Source organism: Dendrobates tinctorius, unplaced genomic scaffold (assembly GCF_039654945.1).
Source record: "Dendrobates tinctorius isolate UK_male_01 unplaced genomic scaffold, ASM3965494v1 ptg000064l, whole genome shotgun sequence".
Taxonomy (NCBI): domain Eukaryota; kingdom Metazoa; phylum Chordata; class Amphibia; order Anura; family Dendrobatidae; genus Dendrobates; species Dendrobates tinctorius.
In genome coordinates this window covers 5,818,745-5,838,848 of record NW_027361732.1, presented here as the reverse complement: position 1 = coordinate 5,838,848, position 20,104 = coordinate 5,818,745, and the positions used below count along the sequence as shown (strand labels likewise).

At 43.3% G+C, this 20,104-nt stretch overlaps 1 protein-coding gene across 3 annotated transcripts in view; it reads right to left on the bottom strand.

Annotated features, from left to right (window-relative positions):
- RUBCNL (rubicon like autophagy enhancer) overlaps nucleotides 1-20,104 on the bottom strand; it is a 63,413-nt gene that overhangs the window by 30,733 nt on the left and 12,576 nt on the right. For 2 of the 3 annotated variants that reach the window (XM_073580259.1, XM_073580258.1), the window contains exons 2-4: nucleotides 4,209-4,309; nucleotides 3,910-4,012; nucleotides 2,053-2,703 (exon numbers count right to left, since the gene is read on the bottom strand). In XM_073580259.1, coding sequence (XP_073436360.1) covers nucleotides 2,053-2,703; nucleotides 3,910-4,012; nucleotides 4,209-4,283 — 829 coding nt within the window. In that variant the 5' untranslated portion in view covers nucleotides 4,284-4,309. Of the gene's footprint in view, nucleotides 1-2,052; nucleotides 2,704-3,909; nucleotides 4,013-4,208; nucleotides 4,310-4,396; nucleotides 4,425-20,104 lie in introns of those variants that run through there. The other variant, XM_073580260.1, reaches the window with a different exon arrangement.

Here is a 20,104-nt window from a genome sequence, read left to right as displayed (position 1 = left end):
TTTACATTTAAAATGCCTGCCATAATATGTGGTTTGGGTGGGGGTAGTTGATCTTTCTGACAGATGCCCTTTAAGTGAAGAGAAACAATGCAACCAAAATATGATGGAATTGCAAATCTGAGAAACGTAAAAGGTGCAGTACATGAATGATAACTGACAATGGAACAATCATAGCCTCTCCCGTTAACATACAGGACTCCTCATGTGAAGAATATAAGAATACCAATCGTGACAGTAGCAAATAGTGTAATCTACAATCACCTTAAAAGAGTCAAAGCACATATCACAGCTAGTCCTAGAGTAAAGGGGGTTTTACACTAAGCAATATCGCTAGCAATATCGCTAAAACGTCACTGGTTTTGTGACGTTATAGCGATATTGCTAGCGATATCGCTATGTGTGATACTTACCAGCGACCGCCTCCCCCGCTGTCCATCGCTGATCGCGCGAGAATGTCCGGCTCCATTTCTCGTCGTCTGCTTCCTGCTGGGCTTCCTGCTGTGTGAGACGAGCGACGCTGGACGCGGGCGAGAGGACGTCTGGATCGCTGTGTGTGAATGGTAAGTATCGTGCGCTGCGTCGCTGCTGCATCGCTGTGAGATCTTTCTGTATGAAAGCTCACTAGCGATCATTTAGCGATGCACCAGCGATCCTGACCGGGTCGGATCGCTGGTTGGATCGCTGGTGCATCGCTAAATGTAAAAGGGCCTTAAGGATTTCCTACAAGCCTGCAGTTTCTTGAGTTTGAGTTTTTTTTTTCCTACAATAAACATATGACCACGGCCAGCCACAAATACAATAACTGTGTTCCTGGATATAGTGACCTTAGCAGCTTGGAAGTTTCAGCAAGTCACCAGTTTTCCAGGCTTCTTGTAAGGATTTCCAGGACACTTCCTGTAGTTTGCATATTTCCAACATTCAATGTTCTCCTCAACCCCAATTATTCTATCAAGTGACCTAGTATCAAGAATTTTGTTGCACTTCTTGCCATTAAGAATTGAGATATTGGGGAACCAATATCTGATCACCCCTAGAACATTACAACAGGTTAAAGGGAATCGGTCATGACAATACCTCTAGAGGGTATTAGGAGAGCTTAATCAATCTTATACCTTCTTTAATTATGCTCGTACTAGCCCTAAATGCTAAATCTAAGTGTTTAAAAACTAAATTGTTGCCTCTTCTTCCTGACTGCAGTCACCGAACAAGTATGGCGCTATTGTCAATCAATGCCACTGTGTGGGGGAAGCATGCCCACAGCAGTGTATCCGACATCCCAGTGTGTGCAGGAAGACAGAGATGAGGGATGGCTTCTTCTCTTCCCTCACACACGGGAATGACAGTTACATCCCTGTGGGCGATCTTGTTCCTCACCAGTGGCATTGATTGATAGTGGTCCCGGACTAGTCTGGTGACTGCTGGAAGGGGTGTGTGCGCGCGTGCGTGCACAATGAAGTTTAACTCTTAAAACACTTACATTTAATGCTTAGGGCAGAACAAGTTTTTAATAATTGAGCTTCGTTGACCCAGCTTCCCCCTTCCAGCAGTTACCGGACTAGTCCAGGACCACTGTCAAACAATGCTACGCCCACCGCAGTGTAACTGACATTCCCGCTTGTGCCAGAAGAGCAGGGAAAAGAAGCCATCCCTCAGCTCCTCCCAGCACACCACGGTGGGCATGCTTCCCCCCCCCACGCCAGTGGCATTCATTGACAGCAGTCCCAATCTAGTCTGGTGGCTGCAGGCAGGGAAGTAGAGACGATTAAGGTTGGCCCTGAACACTAAATATAAGTGTTTAAGAACTAATACAAGCATCATTAACAAGGGTATTAGCGGTTGATAAGGTGCTCCTATACCTTCTTAGGTGGAAATACTGACAATAGATTCCATTAACCTTACATCACATATTTACAACCTTACAGTACCACATTGTGCACGGCCGCACCTATGCTAGGTTTTATCACCACAATACTGGTAAATCATTACATTCTGAAATCAGCTACATCTGCCAACACCAATCCATAAATAAACTCACATATCAGTGAATATTACCTTTTGAAAGATTGGAACAGGACAACGATCTCCGATGGTTGGCCTTATCGTCTTCTGTACCAGGAGTTTCAGTGTCTGTTTTAGTCTCATTCAAGTTCAAAGCAAATTCATCTAAAATGGAACCATGTTGAGTTGGGTTTACAAGCTTGGCTGCCACACTGGGTGAAGAAAACCGTCGTTTCTCCTTTCGAGAGTTTAAAGGCAAATTCTGTGGCGGGAAAAATTCAGATTCGGGTAAAACAAAGTCAGAACACTTTTCGCATTGTCTGTAGGGTGACAAGTCCAGTTCGGGTACAACATATCCAATTGTGATGGGTGTAGGTGGGTCCAATGGCGACATATTAGAAGAGTCCAACTGGGTGTTATCCCAGGCTGCCTTGTGTCTATTAAACCGGATGTCATTTTCTGCAGTTGTCAAGAAAGGACTACCATCAGGATCACCCTTTGATTCCATATTATTGCCACCAGTGTTTGTGTCCTTCAAGTTTTCGTCATCACTGTCCTGCGGAGGAGCATTCACAGACGCGGTGGAATTAATACTTCTTGGCAAGTTTAAAACTGAGCAGAGGATTTCTTTAATTGCAGTAGCACTATCTGCACAAGATCCATAGCTCACCCCCACTCCGATAACGGCCGGCCGAGGCAACACATCTGCAAAAAAGAAGAGGTTGCAATAAAAAAAAAAGGAAAAATGCCAAGTAGAGTTATGAACATGCGCAGTTTATATTCCAGGTCTTTAGGTTTTGCTTTTTCTTTATTTTTATCTGGAATGTTCCGTTAAGTAAAGTCGGTGAAAATCAGTTTGCATTAAGCAGTCCATCAGCCACGTCGGTAATCTGTGGCCCCTGGACAGGAGCCAGGAAAACCGCCTCTTACCTGAGGGCATCAGATTGGTGACATTTTTAAGCTTGTTTACGATCATCGACCATACATAATCTTGTGTAAACAGGAGAGTTGATACCGATGACATGATATTCTATGCGCATTAATGATTGTTCTTAAAACTGTAACCAGTCAGTCTAAAAGGGCCAGTAAACAACCACCAATTGGCTACATGCAAGCCAGTCACCGTTTATATTATGTGCACGATCTTCAAAATGGCTGTATAATCTGAGGTAGGTCTGACGGCTTCTCCCTGCCTTGATCACTTTGACCAACAGGCCTCTGCCTACGTATACATATAAGAGGAGACCTGTCAGTCAATTGGAGAAGGGCAGGCAGGTAACCTGTCTCGGGCTAGTCAGCCGAGACACATAGTCCCCATGGCAGAATTTTCAATATTGGTTCATTCAGAAATGCCATAGCATTTCATATTAAAACATTCCTGGCTATAGTTTGCTCAGCTAGTGTCGGATTCATGCTCGGGCAGCATGATTTTGGTGACTGGTTCCCTTAAAGATCAGTATTCTACAGCCATTGCGAAATAAAATAGATTTTCCAAGTAAATACGCCAGCTTCACCAGGTCTACAGAATCTGGTGACAACCTACATTTTGTATTATATTTTTACATGCAGGTTTAGTGTTTCTGTAAGGCCTGTTTCACACATCCGTTTTTTGGCATCCGCATGGATCCGTTTTGCGGCAAACTGATGCAAACGGATCCGTTTCTGACGGATCTGCAGTAGCTGCTAATGGAAATCTATGGGACAAAAAAACGGATCCGCCAAAAAATGGCGGATCCGTTTAACGGAAAACGACGGATTTTAAAAAACGGAAGTGTGATCCAAGCCTAACTCTGAAGGTTTTGGGCTCCAACCACCATATAGTTATAAGTGACTCCACTGTGTGGACAATAAAGGAGCATTTATGCAGACAGCGTCCAACATGGGCCATGCAATACCACAGCGGTAGTTTACCTTCTGTGAAGAGAACGGTAGGGGTCCTTGGCATCGAGAGCAGAGGAGAAAGTGGACTTAAAAACGGCGGAAACTCAAGAGAATGTTTATTACGACGTCTCACCTAAGAAAGAGAAATTAAAATGTATAAACCGACACGTGTATGCAAATGATGGACTCATTAGAAGTGCCTAAGCAAACTGAATAAAAAAAAAAAAAAAAAAAAATAGTGTACAACTTCCTTTAACAGCACAACTTCTCTTAACCAGAAAACAAAATAATAGCTACTAAGAATTGCCCCATTATATGATCACTCATACCTGCGACGTTCTTGCACACTTTTTAACCCTATTTGTACTGCTGTAACTGGTCAACGTCATGGTGTGTACATACATGGCTGGAAGTTCTTCAATTTTGTTACCTAAAAATATGCACAAAACAAAAGAAGAAGTGTTAACTAATCACATATGATAACGTTTGTGCATCTTGTATCAGGAAGAAAAGTCACCTCAATGTGTCTTCTGAGATTACAAGAGAACCTGCCCAGAGATTTGGGCTGCTTGAACCATGGGAAGCATGAATCCCACCAGGGATGCCAACCATCCAGAAAGTACTGGACAGTCAGGACATCTAGGACACTCTTTAAAATAAAAATGAAAGGACAGGTATAAAGTGTCCATGATTTTTTTCTTCAAGCTGCAGAAACTTGTACAGATTATTATGACTGTAATTATCACTTTATAGTGAGTGCAGAATTACGAACATACCACTCAAACTCATTGATCTATTGTGTCTTTGTTTTTTTAAATATCCATAAAAAAAAATAAACGTCAGTGGTCAACCTTGAATGAGACACTGGCGGCTAAAAATATTTAACCTGGGTAGCCTTCAGGTATTTCAAAGAAAACACACTTTGAAAAAGTTGCCCGGGGACTATGAGTCTTAGGTGGCTGGCCCAGCAGCATCACCCACCCTGATCCCGTAGATACATCAGGCTCCTGCCCCACTCTCAGTATTGACACTCAGAGCCCCCTATTACCGGTATAATGACAGCCAAAGCTTTTCCACTGAAATCACACCAAGGCAGTGTGCCAACTCAAGATTTTCCAATATTACCACCATTCAGATCTGCTCTTCTGTGCGGGGCTACACAAAAATCACCATCTAGAGATCTGCTCTTGATAAGTGTTTGCTACACCTAATGCTACTGCACCAAGCAGGCAGACAGCCGCAAGCCCACACATCACAGGCCCGAGAGCCAAGTATTCAAGGAGTCATACCTTGATTGGCTAATCAGATAAAATTACATTTACAAGATACCAAAGCTCAAAAGGCCCCTTCATTAGGCTGTATCTGAGATACAAAATTCCCAGCTAGCTTTTAAAAGTAGGTTTTCTCTGAAATACTGCAGCAGTGCAGAACAAGACATACATGGGCTGCAATAGCGCAGCCAGTGTCTGATTCATGTAGTCCAAGCAGCAAGGAATCAGATACATACATACACACACACACACACACCTTATCATGTCTGTCTGTAACCGAAATCATGGGCCGCTGATTGATTGCGGCCTGGCGGGGGCTACCAATCAGCGACAGGCACAGCTGTTTGTAACGGTAAGCTGCGCCTGCCGCTGATTGGTCGCGGCCGCCACCAATCAGAAGCAGGCGAAGGCCTAAATCTGTAAAAAAAGAGAATTAAAATTTTAAAAAAAAAAAAGTTCTCACCTTCCAACAGCCTCCTGTCTTCTTTCCACGCGCCCGGCCTCACATTCCCAGTAATGCTTTGCGGCTTAGACCGCTGATGACGTCACTCTCACAAGAGCGAAAAAGACTGACGTCACTCTCGCGAGAGCGAGAAAGAAGGCCGACATCATGAGCGGTCTAAGCCGCAAGGCATTACTGGAAACGCGAGGCCGGGCGCGTGGAAAGAAGACAGGAGGCCGTCGGAAGGTTAGAACAACCTTTTTATTTTTTAATATTTTTGTCCAGGGCCGCGGCAGTGATTGGGCGCGGCTACAGGGCCGCGTTGCTGATTGCTCGCGGACAGAGGGCCGCGACGCTGATTGGTCGCGGCTACACGGAAAGGGGGGTGAGGGGACCATGCATACCAGGATTGGGGGGTGAGGGGACCAATGCAAACCACGAAAGGGGGGGGGGTGAGGGGACCATGCATACCAAGAAAGGGGGTGAGGATACCATGCATACCAGGAAAGGGGGGGTGACGGTAAGCATACATACCAGGATTTGGGTGTGAGGGGACCATGCATACCAGGATAGGGGGGTGAGGGGACCAATGCATACCACGAAAGGGGGGGGGGGGTGAGGGGACCATGCATACCAAGAAAGGGGGTGAGGATACCATGCATACCAGGAAAGGGGGGGGGGTGAGGATACCATGCATACCAGGAAAGGGGGGGGGTGATGGTGAGCATACATACCAGGATTGGGGTGTGTGAGGGGACCATGCATACCAGGATAGGGGGGTGAGGGGACTATGCATACCAGGAAAGGGGGGGGGGGGTGAGGATACCATGCATTCCAGGATTGGGGGGGTGACGGTGAGCATACATACCCCAAAAGGGGGGTAAGAGGACCATGCATACCAGGAAAGAGGGGTCAGGGGACCATGCATACCAGGATAGGGGGTTGAGGGGTAGCATGCATATCAGGATTGGGGGTGAGAGAACCATACATATCAGGATTGGGGGGTGCATTATTGCATTATTATTAAATCTTCAAAAATAAACTGCATATATATTCTAGAATACCCGGTGTTACAAATCGGGCCACCATCTAGTATTGGATAAGTGTGTATTTTTATTAAAGTTCTCCTTTCTCCTCCCAGTCTCCTAAACAATACAAGCTAGTCAATTGGCTTCATATACAAGACTAATTGTCCAAGATGCTAAATTAAGGGGAGTTTTCCAGAGGCGTGCATACGTTTTACAAACAGCTGACAATGGTATGAAACAATGGAATCAAACTCTTTTTTTTTTCTTCATACCATTGGCTGCTGTTTGCAAAAGTAAAATCCAGTGAGTGCACATTTGTGAACACATGCAAACAAGCGCTGTCATAGACTTATAGAAGCGAATGGCTTAGACAAGATATTGGGGCCCCCAGTTACCAGACTGGAGAACACAGCTGTCAGCATCTGATAAATCCTTCTGCTTTGCTCTCCTACAGAAACAGATGACATCAGCTCATGTGATTCAGGGGCCAAAGTGAGTTCACAGACCTTGAAATGTGCTTTTACTACAGAACTGAAGAGTATACGTTCATACTCCGGCATTCCCACCTTTGATTATTAAGGAACAGTTCTGCAGTGTCTAATTCCAAACGGAACATGTAGATTAAAAGTGAAATTTCAGATCGGAATCTAATGATCAGGCAATTTGAAAAAAAGAAATGACTGAATAAACTAAGCGCCAGGGCTTTGGAGTCGGTAAGCCAAACCTACGATGCCTCAATTTCCCCAACTCCTGACTCCACAGCCCCGCCCAACTTCTCCCCTCCTTCGGACAAATCAAGACAGAGCAAATGAGAACGTCTGCTATCTGACTTCCTTCAGATGTTGCCATAATTACACCCGTAGGACTGGAGGTTGAAGCCACCGCTGACTGGTAGCAGGGATTGTATAACATGTCACGTGAGCCCTGGGAGAGCCAGTGCCAACAGCGTCGGAGAGTAGAAGTGTTATTTTACTGAGGGGAAACGTAGGTATTCAGAAGGGGCTGTCAGTAGTGCACAACCCCTTTTCATTTTCTCCTCCTTTTCTTCAATTAGACAAAACTTTTTTATTTTTCTGTCAACATTAGCATATGAGGGCTTTTTTTTGCGACACAAGTTGTAGTTTTGACTGAAAATTAATTGCAACATATTTTGTTCAGTGGGGGGAGGAGAATCAAATCTGTGGGGGATTGAATAGTAAGAAATCACGCAAATTTTTTTATTGCATGTTTACAGCGTTCATTATGCAGTAAAAATTACATGGCAACACGATTCTTCAGGTCAGTACAATTACTGCGATAAACATATATACATTGTTTATACTTTAGTGGTTTAAAAATGATGAAATTAAGAATAAAAAATATATTGATATGTGCAGATAAAATACATGGAGTTTGTTAGTACCATTTTTTATTGCTTTTATAATATTTTGTGGGGGAAGAGCATTGACCAAAAAAACTGCAATTCTGGAATTTTTCTTTTTTTGCCATTATTGGAGACGGACAGCATTTAAATGCTTAAAATAGCAGCAATCTGAGCTAGCACTGATAGGTCGCAGCTGTCAGGGGCAGGTGCCAGCTGTATAACTCCTGAGCCGGCTCCATACACCTGGACTCCATAGAGGAGGTACCAGTATGCTGTTCTGGGTGTCGGGAAGGGATTAAATAGAAATCTGTTACATCTCCTGACAGGTTTTCAGTTGTCAACTTGTTTTTATCACTTCCTTTATGAAAGGCGCATGTCCTTAAAAGCGATTGTGCAGCCAGTTAGCTGCAGCGGGACATCACTGCTGCAGCAGGTAGAAGGCACAAGGAAGCTTCAGAACCGAAGCACCGGGATATCGGTAAGGAGAGTGTGGCTATTTTATAAGCCAAGTGGTTTTAATGTGATTGTCCAACCGGGCAAAATATTGTAAATATAGGATATTCCTGAATATTTAGTAATTATTTATGCTGGACATAAGATTAGAGAGAAAATACCGTAAGCCAAAGTGAAATCAGATGTAAGAAATTTGCAGATCCCAATCTTTTGAAGATATTCTTGGTTATTAACAAACTTCAATTTTACATAATTATGATCAACAACATTAAACACTGGAAAAATATAAATAGTTTGTTAATAATTAAGTCTGTTTCAAATCCTTGCCACCGTACTAGTGGAGGACATGTGATTTCTGATGACCCACTTCCTCTGAGTAATCACATTCTGAGGATCTCACAAGAAATTAATTCGATGGATTCACTAAAATGGTCTCTTTCAGATCTTGTAAACTTAAGACTAAACTATCTTGAAACCCAGTGGCTCACGCTGTTTGATAAATGTGGCGCATCTGTCTAGTCCAATATTATACCACCGGTTGGGTTTCTTTGGTTCAATAAATCACACCAAACTGTGGCCCAATTTTGCCTGTTTTGTTCATGGGATAGCAGTTTTGGCCACATTCCTTTCCTCGGCCACATCCTTTGATGAGCGCGTCATATTAATGAGAATGTGATATGATATGTGCTTCCCAATCTGCGGGTAGCAATAATCTCAGCCCAGTATCATAGACTCTAACACTGCAGTGTTTCAGAAGAAAACATACTTTAAATTCCACTGGGGACAGAGGCCACACTGTAGACCAATCAGACAGGCGGGTCCCCAGGCGGCTTCTCCCCACGTATAGGGAGACTAGTCTATAGCGTGGCTCGGTCATAGGCATCACCAGCAAATCAGCTTTAGGAAAAAGACTAACAGCTTTTTTCTGAAGCAGCTGTGTCTCGGAAGCCTCGACGTGCCCACCAGTATCTTAAAGCCTTCATGTGTACTTACCGTTAAAAGGGTTATCTTGTGCCATGCAGAGATGCTCATTCCTGCATCAGAAGTGAGCAGTTCCCAAGTTGTAAGAATTCACACACCTGTCTGGACACCTGCACATTCAACAGGCAATGTGAACATGTCCAATCCTAACAAACAGGACACATGCACGACACCAGTCGATTGTACAAGTGTCTTTGTAGGTGTGTGGAGTTGTGATGGCATCGGCACTGCTTACTTCCGATGTGGGAGTGAACAGCAGGGCTGTGGAGTCGGTAAGCCAAACCTCCGACTCCCTCATACCAGGGCTGTGGAGTCAGTAAGCCAAACCTCTGACTTCAACTCCTCAATTTCCATGACAGACTCCAACTCCACCACCCTGGTGAACACTGACAGCTCTGGAAGAAGCAAAATAACCCCTTTATGGCCGGGGTCACACTTGCCAGAAACTCGCACAAGTCTCAATACCCAGCACTGCCGCCGGCACTCGGACCGGAGCGCTCAGCTGCATAGAAATACATGCAGCCGCACACTCCAGTCCCGAGTGCCAGCGGCAGTGTCGGGTATTGAGGAGTTTCTAGCAAGTGTGTCCGTGGCCTTAGTCAAACTTCTGCTGCATGTAGCTTAGGCTCCTGTAGAAGTAGTAATTACGGTTTCATAAGATATCTAGGAAGCAAAAAGTGGATTCCTACAGGGTTGATCACAACACCACACTGAGCAGGTCCCTACTTTTATGAAAAGCATCCAGTCGGCAGAACCATGAGAGCTGCACCTCTATAAGATTAAGCCAGACTCATTTACAAACCCATACTAGGTGCAAAGAGACCAAACATTAATATAAAACTCACCTGAAAAAAAAAAAAAAAACAGCTAAATATTCCTCATCGTAACAGACATTAGAATGCAAAGCAAAAGCGTGCACCAGAGACGAGCAAGCAAGACAATCCAGCGCTCATCTCTCCTCCAAAAGGAAGAACAAACTGCTGATCTTAAAACGTATGGCCCCTTTTTTGTATTTATCATAAGGGAAGTTGGTGTGGTCAGTGCAGAGAGAGGATTATTTGTGTGTCACAGACAAAGGAAAAGGAACTTGAAAGTTTCCACAGAAACTGATTGGTTACATAGTTGTGAAAGGGCATTTACACTCTTAAAGGGAATCTGTCACCCCATTTTTGGACTATAAGCTGCGGCCACCGCCATCAGTGGCTTATCTACAGCATTCTGTAATGCTGTAGCTAAGCCCCCGTTGTAACCTGAAAGAGAAGAAAAACAAGTTATATTATACTCACCCAGAGGCGGTCTGGGTCCGGTTTTGGTCCGATGGGTGTTGCGGTCCGGTGCCTCCTATCTTGTAGCGATGACATCCTGTTTGCTGCCTATCGTGGCTCCGGCGCACTGCTCTGACCTGTTGAGGGCAGAGCAGAGTACTGCAGTGCGCAGGCGCCGGACCAGGTCAGAGAGGTCCAGCGCCTGCGCACTGCAGTACTTTACTCAACAGGGCAGATAAAGTACGCCTGCGCCGGAGTCGCAACGGGAAGCAAAGAAGAGGACGTCATCGCTACAAGACTGGACCGCAACACCCTCCGGACCCGAAGTGAGTATAATCTAACTAGTTTTTCTTCTCTTTCAGGTTACATCGGGGGCTTATCTACAGCATTACAGAATACAGAATTACAGGCAGCTGATTGTCACCCCATTTTTGGACTGATTCCCTTTAAAGGGACACCAGAAAAAAAACAAAAAAAAACAAAACACCATTTTAAAAAGAGGTCTTCACAGAACATAAAAAAAATGCAATCAGTGGCAGAATAGTATAAAATAACAAAAAACGATATTCGCCTGTTAAATTTACTGCTGCTCTGGCGGTGTTTGTTTTTACTGCAGCACTGGTTAGTCAATTAAAAGGAATCTGTCAGCAGGTTTGTGCCATTTAATCTGCAAGCAGCATACTATAGGGCATTAAAGACTGATTATAGGGATGTGTCACTTATTAGGCTGTGTATTGTAGTTTCAATACAATTAGTATTTTATCAGCAGGAGATCACTATAGGACTAGGTCTCAGGTGCACAACAGTCAGGCGAATCTTTATAACCCCGCCCCTACCACTGATTGGCAGCTTCCTGTGTACAATGCATTGTTAGCAAGCTGACAATCAGGGGTGTGGGCGGGGTTATACACAGCTCAGAAGTCTTCACTCTGCTACATCTACAACAGAGATTCTATCAAAACTGCACCAATCAGCCGAGAAAGTGATATATCCCTGGAATCAAGCTTTCTTAAGTTACTACCCTATATTATTCTGCTCTCAGATTACATAACACAAACCTGCTGAGAGATTTCCTTTAAGCGCAATTACATCTATTTTTTTTTGGGGGGTGGGATGGTGTACATGGTAAAAAAATAAATAAAGTAAAAATATATGGTGTCCTACAACTTTCTCCAATATATACTGTACAGCAGTAGTTTAAAGCAGTGCTGTCTTACAACTGCATGAAGTGCTACCCATTTACTAAACATTCTGCATGCAAAAAACCGCTGTCATGTGATCATATCAATATACAATGCTCAGACACTAAAGATATAAATTTAGCATATCCAACTACTACTGCCAGTCATCCCTATAAAAAGCTAAGATACCATTCTTTATTCAAGGCAGTATTCTTAAGCAAAATTGTGAGTGAGCCCCACTCCTGCTGATAAAAAGAAGACCCACACATCAATGATCGCAGGACACAGGTCTCACGGTAGTGATCACCCGACTGTCAGACCATTAAGCCATATTCATACAAGTATTTAGTGAGTTTTTTACCGCAGTATTTGTAAGTGTGGGACAATGAGAGGAAAAGTATAATAGAAACCAGTCATCACGTCTGGATTTATCATCCACTCCTGGTTTTGGCTTACAAATGCTGAGGTAAAAAACGCACATATTGAACGTGCGGAAGTGGCCCAATTCTTCCAGATGTCTGAAGGGAGCTCCATCAGAGAAAATATCGTAACTCTGCAGGATACTGCAGAGGGCTGGTATAGGGATTTCTCTGTATCCTTATGCCAGGGAGAATTGCAGTCTTTAAGAGTTACAGTATCACTAAATACTGAGTCTTGCAGAAACTTGATGCAATCGATTTGACTGAAAATACGTTTTTGGGAACAAGGGAAGTGTGCCGCCTGTCTAAAATGTAAGCAGACCGTACTGCACAATGACCAATAAGAATCAATGTGCAATTTTCCACTTGGAAAACAAACGCAGCATGCACTAGTTCTGTTTCATGTGCCATTTTTTCATGCGGATATGAGGTAGCTCCACGTGTATATGGTCTTGACAGCGCTCCAGTCCATATAATACATGCACATCCCTTATTCATACAAACATGCAATATTTCAACCTAGAAAAAGACCTCTTGGAGATAGAAACATTGCACATTTGTGTGAATAAAGGATTTACCGTATATTATACGACCCAAATATAGAGTCCTGTTTTTTTTTTTTGTTTAACCTGTTTTCTTAGACATTATGACGTTGACTGGTTTTCACCCTTCACCTACAAACAGGTCTTAGTCTGCTTATGTGCTCACTTTCTTTTAAAATGCAGAAATGGATTTTATTTATTTTACTCATTTATGTAGCGCCATCATATTCCACAGCGCTTTACTAACATTATCATCACTGTCCCCGATGGAGCTCACAATCTAAATTCCCTATCAGAATATCTTTGGAGTGTGGGAAGAAACTGGAGAACCCGGAGGAAACCCAAGCAAACACCGCGAGAACACACAATCTCCTTGCAGATGTTGTCCTTGGTGGGATTTGTCCACCGTGCTGCCCTAGAAATCTAGGTCATTTAGGGTCTGTGACAGCTTATTACATCATGTATGGCAATCAATGATTACATTTTCGCCTGGCACCTTTAGAAAGAAGAAGCATCTAAAACCAATGGTGGAGTAGCATCTCAATGCTTGAAGGACAACTCAAGAGTGGATTTACATAGATTTAATCTTTTATAGGGAATTCGGGAGAGTGGGAGACGGATGGAGATGACATGATAAATTTTAAAAAAAGCATTACCGCTGCTCTGGTGGCCCCTGCCAGACCAAACGGGACGATGCCACATATATGTGATAACCGTGATCGCTGCAGACAACCAGTCGTTCAACTCAGCAATCACAGGCATTAAGTGCAATAGTTATGACTGAGGCTAGTGACTGACTGCAGCAGTCAAGTGACCATCAGAGTAGAAATGACAACTAGAACAGCAGTTGTGGAGAGCTGTGGGATGGATTCTGTAATGCTTAATTGTTTCTAACACATTTGCTGCCCTAAACCATGTTTTTTTAAATATCACAGATAATCCCTTTAAATGCAAGGAAATAGAAGCTAGTGGAAATTAGCAAAGCAGGACTTAAGGCTCCTTTACATTTAGCGATGCATCAGTGATCCCGACAACGATACGACCCGGTCAGGATCGCTGGTGCATCACTAAATGGTTGCTAGTGAGCTGCCACACAGGCAGATCTCACCAGCGATGTAGCGATGCTCGGCGGTCGTACTCACCTGTCAGACAAAGCGATGACCGCCGTCTTCCGCCCGCGTCCATAGCTCGCTCGTCGGCGCCAACAGGAAGCAGATTAAGAGAAATGGACGTGGACGATCTTGCGCGATCAGCGATAGCCAGCGGGGGAGCCGGTCGGAGGTAAGTATCACATGTAGCGATATCGCTGCTGCATCACAAAATCGGTGACGCTTTAGCGATATCGCTATTTGTAAAGCCCCCTTAACAGATTTGCAACTTCTGAGAGTTGAGTGGCAGGTGATGGCCCCTCAGCTAATAAGTGAAACATGTGAACAATACCGGTAAATCGCACACTCGTGTCACATATTATATGAGATTTCACCTGCTCCAAACTCGCTTCTCGATGTGGAAGTGAGAGAGAAGGAATAACCTTTCAATTTTATGAGGCTCAGAGTCAGCCAAGTCTATGGCATTCCCATAGAATGTTTAAAGGGAACCTGCAAGATTGTGCACAGTAACCTACAGACAGTGTCACGTCGGCACCGTTATACTGATTAAGATGATACCTTGGTGGTTGATGAAATCCGTCTTGTGGTTGTTGTTTAATCTTTATTTGCAGATTTCAGTTGATGGGATTCTGGTTCTCGGGGGCGGCCTGTGGTGCTTTGTTTACATATTAATTTGTATGGACTTCTGACAGGTCACTGATGCCTCACTAACCAGCCCTATTTTACATACTGACTTAGGCTAGTTTCACACTAGCGTTTTGGAGCGCAGCAACGGCCTGCGCACGGCCGCCGCTAAGCCCCGCCCCCTGCCGCACCGGTAGCTCCGCCCACCGGCGCATGACGCTGCATGCGCCCCCTATCTTTATCACAGGGGGCGCAGGCCGTGCGCAGTATGCGCTTGGCGGCGCATGCGCCTTTTTGACGGTGCTCCAACGCAACCAAAATGCAGCAGATATTTAGACAGAACATAATATCTATTTATTGGAATACAACTTTAGAACACAAAAAACTGTAATAAATTGTAAATATGTAATACACTGTATACATGTACACGGTACAGACCAAAGTTTGGACACACCTTCTCATTCAAAGTTTTCTTTATTTTCATGACTATGAAAATTGTAGATTCATTCTGAAGGCATCAAAACAATGAATTAACACATGTGGAATTATATAATAAAAGTGTGAAACAACTGAAAATATGTCTTATATTCTAGATTCTTCAAAGTAGCCACCTTTTGCTTTAATTACTGCTTTGCAGACTCTTGGCATTCTCTTGATGAGCTTCAGAAATGGTCTTCCAACAGTCTTGAAGGAGTTCCCAGAGATGCTTAGCACTTGTTGGCCCTTTTGCCTTCACTCTGCGATCCAGCTCACCCCAAACCATCTCGATTGGGTTCAGGTCTGGTGACTGTGGAGGCCAGGTCATCTGGCGTAGCACCTCATCACTCTCCTTCTTGGTCAAATAGCCCTTACACAGCCTGGAGGTGTGTTTGAGGCCATTGTCCTGTTAAAAAATAAATGATGGTCCAACTAAACACAAAACGGATGGAATAGCATGCCGCTGCAAGATGCTGTGGTAGCCATGCTGGTTCAGTATGCCTTCAATTTTGAATAAATCCCCAACAGTGTCACCAGCAAAGCACCCCCACACCATCACACCTCCTCCTCCATGCTTCACGGTGGGAACCAGGCATGTAGAGTCCATCCATTCACCTTTTCTGCGTCGCAGAAAGACATGGTGGTTGGAACCAAAGATCTCAAATTTGGACTCATCAGACCAAAGCACAGATTTACACTGGTCTAATGTCCATTCCTTGTGTTCTTTAGCCCAAACAAGTCTCTTCTGCTTGTTGCCTGTCCTTAGCAGTGGTTTCCTAGCAGCTATTTTACCATGAAGGCCTGCTGCACAAAGTCTCCTCTTAACAGATGTTGTAGAGATGTGTCTGCTGCTAGAACTCTGTGTGGCATTGACCTGATCTCTAATCTGAGCTGCTGTTAACCTGCGATTTCTGAGGCTGGTGACTAGGATGAACTTATCCTCCGCAGCAGAGGTGACTCTTGGTCTTCCTTTCCTGGGGCGGTCCTCATGTGAGCCAGTTTCTTTGTAGCGCTTGATGGTTTTTGCCAATGCACTTGGGGACACTTTCAAAGTTTTCCCAATTTTTCGGACTGACTAACCTTCATTTCTTAAAGTAATGATGGCCACTCGTTTTTCTTTACTTAGCTGAGCTTGCCATAATACAAATTCTAACAGTCTATTCAGTAGGACTATCACCTGTGTATCCACCAGACTTCTGCACAACACAACTGATGGTCCCAACCTCATTTAGAAGGCAAGAAATCCCACTTATTAAACCTGACAGGGCACACCTGTGAAGTGAAAACCATTTCCAGTGACTACCTCTTGAAGCTCATCAAGAGAATGCCAAGAGTGTGCAAAGCAGTAATCAAAGCAAAAGGTGGCTACTTTGAAGAACCTAGAATATAAGACACACAGTATTTTCAGTTGTTTCACACTTTTTTGTTAATTATATAATTCCACATGTGTTAATTCAAAGTTTTGATGCCTTCAGAGTGAATCTACAATTTTCATAGTCATGAAAATAAAGAAAACTCTTTGATTGAGAGCGTGTGTCCAAACTTTTGGTCTGTACTGTGTGTGTATATATATTTATACACACACACACACACACACACACACACACACATATACTCTATGACTTATCTCGGCTAAGATAAAGCCTAGATCCTCAGGCTACATTCACACTACGGGCGTAGCCAGGATCAAACCTGGGGGGGCAGAATCTCATACTGTTCCGCAGAATTTCATACTGCACACCTCAGCTTCTGGAGAACCTCATACTTCACACCCCTACACTTGAAAATAAAGCCTGCACCTGGTGATGAATGCAGTCTATTTATTCCAACTATCAGTTGATGTTACTGAAGACAAGCAATGCCTGTCCTGGGCGTCCTTTTGGGCAGCTATGAGGTGTACCTGACTGGTGCTAAAAAGGAGTGTTAGTCTGTGTGCTATCCGGCTTTCATTCTTTTTGGTACAGATATGATATGGATAGACAGATATGGATAAATGGATATATAGATAGAGCAGAGAAGTCTGCTCTTGCTATTGAAAACATCTATGAGCTCAAAAACCTTTCAGGTGATGCGGTTTTTTAAAAAGCTGATCTGCTTTTGCAACTGAAAAACGTATTCTCAAAAAACGCAGTGAAAACGCTGTGTGTGAATGTAGCCTTAGATCAGGAATAGAACAGTAATTTATAGGATATTTCATAACTTTCCCAAATTCCTATGAAAAAATATTCAGCACATCCTGCATTGAACTACTGTACCCAATTTATTATATATTTTAGGAGTCGGTCCATTTTATACCGACTCCAACTCCACCAAAATGAGCACCGACTCAGACTCTACAGCCCTGGACCTGACAGATGCAACTGTACAGGCGGCGCCATTTTGCTAGAGGAAAAAAATTGTTTTCATCAAGATGATGCAGGTGGCACCTGTACAGTAGCTTCTCATTAACGGAACAATACAGGTAAAGATTTAACAGCAACCACAAGACGGATTTCATCACCCATGGTATCATTTTAATCAGTATAACAGCACCAAACTGACACTGTAGGTTACTGTGCACAATCCTGCTGACAGGTTCTCGTTAATCAACTGTGTGACATATGTGCCACAATTTGCACCAAGCAATCAGTTTAGAAGGGTGGGAGGGCTTGGCCAAGATTCAGACAATTCTGAAATGACATTTAAAAAAAAAAAAAAAAAAAAAAAAAAAAAAAAAAATCACACCTCTACAGCATAGCCATAGAGAAATCAGTCATGAAAAAGTTATGGCCAATTTAAAGGTTAATGGGGTTTTCCAACATCCATAAAACGAGGATGTAAAATTCCTGAATAGTGATAATAAATCAACATAAGCTTTGAAGCATTGTTAGTTTAAAAAAGAAAAATAAAAAAAAAAAAAAAAAAATCCCTCATGAAATGCTCTCCCGTGCTATGCTTCCACCCTTCAATGTAAGATCTTACTTCCTTTTCATTTTCTGTTTTACCTTGTGAGAACATTTGTAGAAGCCAAAAACTAAAATGCAAGTGACTTGCCGTAGACATTACATCAGATTCCCAAACTCCAGTCCTCGTGGCTCCCAACACATTATGTTTGCAGAGAATCTGTGACAATTTATGATCCCTTAATAATACGGTAATTCCTTCACCTGTAATACTGAGGAAATCTTGACCACGATCAGTTGGGGGCCGTGAGGACTGTTTGGGGAACTACATGAATCAGAAGGTGATATTAAACAGTTAAAGGAAAGTTATCAGAAACTCCTCGTGCGCCAACCACAGATGTCATTAAATACGGACAGGCTCCTCTATCGCAGCCATGTTTTACTTTGAAACATTATGACAGCTCAGCGAAATCATAGTTTTAATGTCGAGCCCTGCCAAGTAAGCCAAGCTAAAACTATGTGCACACAGCATCTTTTTATGCCGATTATACCTGGAATTCGCCTAAGAAAGTGCAGCAATACCGCATTGCTGGGCACGTTCCATCTTATGTCACTTCTTATAACGGACATGCTGATGCTTGGGGCGATATCCACCCACTCTCTACACATCACCATATAGAGCAAGAGAGGTCAGTGGCAGAGTCACAACAAGAATGACGGCAAAGCCACCTCAGGAAGTCAAAAACCAGCATTTTCCTAAAGAAAGTTTGCCTGTGAAAACTCGGCGTCTGTGCCGGAATCTATAACATGCCATGTGCACATAGCCCAAGGGGGCGAGACCTGGCGGACACATTTCCCAGTCACTACTTTACGATACTCTGAGTTAGGACAACATGAAACTACTGACGACTTCACTGACTGGTAACGTGACTTGTCTTAAGAAGATCTTCTGGAATTTTGTCATTTGACCTAATAAGCAGGATTTGGGAATTCAGGTAATATGGAATTTCAAGATGGTCAGTTGCCTGGGGACATCATCTGCTGTTTTTTTTCTTTAGCTTTCATGTGAACCTCAAGATTTTCTTGAAAGACGTTTATTAGTGAGAATCCAATCTAAAAGCAGAAAGTGTTGCAGGCTGCCACAAATGGGGAACTTAGAGGAGCTGCCTACTACCACAGTCTCGATTATCTCGGAAATGGCAGGATGTACATCATGATCTTCCTTTGGCCTCTTCCTCCTATTCAAGAGCTAGTAACTTAAATCCACAAACAAACAGTAAGGTCTTACTCACACAGTTATATTAAGAATTTCCCATCAGCATTTGTAAGTCAGAGTAGGTCCAAACCGAGGAAGACTTAGGGTGTGTGCATACGCTGCGGATCCGCAGCGGTTCTATAGAAAACAAAAACCGCAGTGCAGATTTTTCCACGCGGATTTGCTGCAGTTTCAAAACCGCAGCATGTCACTTCTTTGTGCGGAATCCGCAGCGGTTTCACACCTGCTCCATTGTAGAGGTGTCAAACCGTAGGGGAAAACCGCATGCTAGTCCGCAGATAAACCGCAGGTCTTTTGACCTGCGGATTTTGCAAAATCCGCGCAGAAAATTCCGCAGCAGAATCTGCAGCGTGTGCGCACACCCTTACAACTCTTGCCATTATACCTATTCCGCTTTGTGGCTTACACTCCTGCTTTTAACAAAAAATGATGCAAATTACTGCCAGGAAAATACCCATTTTATTGGTTCATTCAAAGTTTTTTTTTTATGTTAATTTCTCTGGCTGAAAAAAAAAAAAAAAAAAAAAAAAAGCTAAATGCATGAGTTATCAAAGAGTTTGAGCCAGATAAAGGACATTAAATAATTTCAAATATCCAAAAATTTTTGCAACCCGTCACTTTTATGCCAGTTTCAGCAAGGTTTAAAAAAAAAAAAAAAAAAAAAAAAAAAAAAAAAAAGGCAGAAGTGCACTGAGGGATGTGACCTACTCATTAAAAAGCCCACGCCTCTTAATATATTTGGCGCATCTTAGGCCAGAGCACCCTGGATCAGGATTGACGCACAAAGTAACAAATCTTGGCTTATTGACCCCAATGCCTTTTAAGTTTTGTTTTTTTTTCTTAAAAAAGGTGATGTTTTAGGGTGTGGGCTATTTTATGTGCTGCAAATGCCTCGAGAATTGACATGTTGCT